Source organism: Drosophila rhopaloa, unplaced genomic scaffold (assembly GCF_018152115.1).
Source record: "Drosophila rhopaloa isolate 14029-0021.01 unplaced genomic scaffold, ASM1815211v1 contig_2, whole genome shotgun sequence".
Taxonomy (NCBI): Eukaryota; Metazoa; Arthropoda; class Insecta; order Diptera; family Drosophilidae; genus Drosophila; species Drosophila rhopaloa.
In genome coordinates, this window is record NW_025335083.1 from 15,983,488 (window position 1) to 15,986,794 (window position 3,307).

The 3,307-nt window shown below is 37.1% G+C and overlaps 1 protein-coding gene across 1 annotated transcript; it reads right to left on the bottom strand.

Annotated features, from left to right (window-relative positions):
• Positions 1–589: 589 nt before the first annotated feature.
• LOC108041225 (serine protease inhibitor 42Dd) lies at positions 590–2,097 on the bottom strand. The gene is made up of 4 exons (XM_017119089.2): positions 1,946–2,097; positions 1,045–1,886; positions 853–991; positions 590–797 (listed from the first exon to the last, which is right to left on the bottom strand). The coding sequence occupies exons 1-4, from the start codon at positions 1,956–1,958 to the stop codon at positions 658–660; spliced, it is 1,134 nt and encodes a 377-aa protein (XP_016974578.1). The 5' UTR covers positions 1,959–2,097; the 3' UTR covers positions 590–657.
• Between the last annotated feature and the right edge of the window lie 1,210 nt (positions 2,098–3,307).

Genomic DNA, 3,307 nt, shown 5'->3' on the forward strand with positions numbered 1-3,307 from the left:
TTATTGCTCAAATATTGGCCGTAATTAAGACGATAAAAAAATGACACTGCAAAGTGATAATTATTTGCTTGGCTCCCTAATCTCCAACCTAGTACATTCGCTTTCCTTAGTATTTCTCTTTCGTGTTTTAATTTGCATTCTAATTTATGGGCGACTATAACTTTTATCGAAGTCATTGTCTTTGCCTTTTCCGCAAAGGCCAAAAGGTCAAACAGCTGTGGTTGTCGGAATGCTTGGACGTCATTGTCTTGACTGTTTTCAGAGGCCAATTAGCAGGGAGGTCGAATGGAGGATAAGAAGAAAGGTTAAGCCGAAAAGACAAAGCACACATGGCAGGCAAAGGTTCCCAAAGGGAATCCTAGAAAATTTAGAAATCAGCCGACATAATTTGGGCGAAGCTGGATTATTCATACTTTCGTGCTCATAAAATAAATATTTAAAATAGTGAAACAGAACAAATGTTTAGCGATTATATTCCCACCTAAATGGAACATTTAGATAAACCAATATTGACTGGATCCCTTTTATAATAGTCAATCCTCTTTTAAACGTGGCTTTTTATTTTCAAGTTTTTAAACAGCTTTTTTAATTTCTATGTATATTTACATTTCTATAAAAAGTACACATTTAATTAAAAATATCAAAGGAATTTCTTTTTCACTGTGGCTTAACAATATGGCCCTGAAAGTAAATAGTATTTTGATCACATATAACGTAGACAAAAGGATGATCGGCAATAAACTCCATGGGAAGCTGTTGAGGAAGACCAACCGACTTTTTTCTACGAATAAGTACCCCTGGAAATAAACAAAATTCTAAAGGTGCAGAATAGGCGAGATGATAACTTCATACCTGTTGAAGCTGCTGCCTTCGAACCCTTTTCATCGACCTTTAAATATGCCTTTTGCACGACTTTGTCGATCTTGACATCAGATCCCATCACTAAGCCTTTCAAGTTCGCCGAAGGCTTAAAAACCTCTCGGATGCCTAACTGTAAGTACTAATAAATTAAGGATCCTTTAAGATACTCAACAAGATACTTACCTTCTGAAGAATCGCCTTCAGTTGTGTGCCGAATTTGATTTTGAACTTTGGCAGCTTTATATTTACAGTGCTTTTTCGCAGAGTTATGGAGAAACCTGCAATTTGTTCTTCCAATTTGGATAGGCCATCAATTCTGTTGGGCAAAAAGATGCGCATCGACAGGCTGGAGTTCCGGTAAGGTAGTTCAATTACCTTGGCATCCAAATTATGTAAAAAGGCAGCCCGAAATGATCCAGATAAACTCATCAATTGGACGGGAACACTTTCTTCAGTAGACACATGAAATTCGGCTGTATGTGTTTGGTCAGCATTGAACTCATGCTTCCATATTCCTTTAAAGTAAATTGCATTTACGAGAATTGCGCTTAGATCAGAATTCATATCCGAAGATGAAACTATATGTTGGATCTTGCCCCGCGTCTGGTTGGATACCCAATTATTGACAACCGAAGCCGCTCCACCTGGATCATCCACACTAATCGCCTTGGCATCGGCCTTAAAGGACTCTCGTACTAACAGATTAAACTCCGGCACGAGACGATATTTTCGATTCATGTAAATGCGGTTCGCCATATCGAGTATGACTTCTTTCTCACGACCTTGAATATTGGCAAAAAACTCCTTATATTTTCTGGCCACATCCTTTTTATCCACGGGTAGTCTTAAACTTTTCCTTAGTTCTTGTGACGTTCTTCCACCTGCTGCCATGTATACCACGCTCATAATGATCTCGACAGAGAGTGGAGAACTTATGATGTTCTTTTTAGCATTCTCCTTGGCTAAAATTCCGTAAAAATCCTCACTGAACCGACAAGACACTGATGTAGCCAACAAAATCAGACCTGTGGAAAAGGTACTAAATTGTTTTTGATGGCAAATGCGACTACAATAGCCCACTTACTTAAGTATTTCATTTGAAATGTGGCCTCAGACTTACCAGATATTGCAGGCCGATAGAAAATGGACTGCAAGCTAATGAAATTAATAACGCTGATTTGACACGGAAATCAGCAAAAAAAAAAATTTTATTTATGAAATTTGAACACCCTTTCAGAGGTTATTATTTGGCAACATAAAGCTAAAGAAAAAATATATTTGTTTTGATTAATAAAGAAATCAATAAATTAAATCCAAATAATAAATCCAATAAAAATGGCTTGCGGTTTTGTACTTACACGTTGATCCTTTCCGAAAATAATCAGGATGGCAGTATAATGAAATTAAGAATGTCAATTTGAGATAGGCTTTAAAAAAATACATACAAATTTGGTAAAAAAAATAAAATAAAACAAAGCCAAAAATTAAAAGATTGTTACAATACACTTTTAGCAGCTTGAACCCCAATAAGAGCTCCAATAAATACAACCACTTCCTCTGAATAATCCTCCCCAAACCCGTTCCCTCTGTCGCTTCTAATGAACACATGTCAATTAAAGCCGCAGTCTCGTGTCTCATGTCCATGGAATGATATATGTTCGCTAGTCTCAGTCCTCGACTGAGTTTGAGTTTGAGACGACTTCTCCAATTTTAACGTCAGCGACGGCTCCGACTTGCACTGTTCAAATTTAATATTGAAAGCCATCTGAAAAATACAAGAATATTAATTGATATCCAAACATACGAAATTTTTTAATGCTTTAAGTAATTTTCATCATTTCTGTGTCATCATACGATGTATCATTTTAAATATTCAATAATAACTAACTAACTAATAAAAAATGTTGTATTCTTAAAATTAAAAAATTGTTGAAAAAGTTTCGAACTTTTATAACCCTTTTAAACCTTTAAAGACCATACTCTTACAAAAATTACTTTTGAGAGAATTATAAAAACAATTAAATAATAGTTTTTTAGCTTTCTAGGTGAAGAAAACTTGGGTAAGGTCAATATTTTGTATTGAGCAAATTTTGTATGAAACAATACTTTCTAGGACTTTTTTTCTCGGTGTAGATCCAAGTCTTGCGTGCTGTGCTGCTGCCTGTGTTACGTTTCTCTCAGTTACGCACATTTCTCTAACCGGAGGAGGAGGACGGGATGCTGAAAATTGGGTGGTGGCAGGGGGTCGGATAAAGAGGGGCAGACAAGCGACAGTTCGGACATGTTTGCCTCAAACCCCTCAAAAAACGGCCAAAACAAAAAGTGTCTCGCCTTACGGTCGCCCCCAACTCTTTCACTTGGTTTCCCTCTGAGTCTGATTTATGTCGTCGAGTGTCGCGGGTGTTGCGTGTCCGCACCCACAGTCCCCTCCTCCCTCCTCAGATAT

Coding starts and splice junctions, on each gene's coding strand:
- LOC108041225 (XM_017119089.2), bottom strand. Junction 992..1,044: donor TGAAGGCGATTCTTCAGAAG/GTAAGTATCTTG, acceptor TAGTACTTACAG/TTAGGCATCCGAGAGGTTTT. Junction 798..852: donor GAAGGCAGCAGCTTCAACAG/GTATGAAGTTAT, acceptor GTTTATTTCCAG/GGGTACTTATTCGTAGAAAA.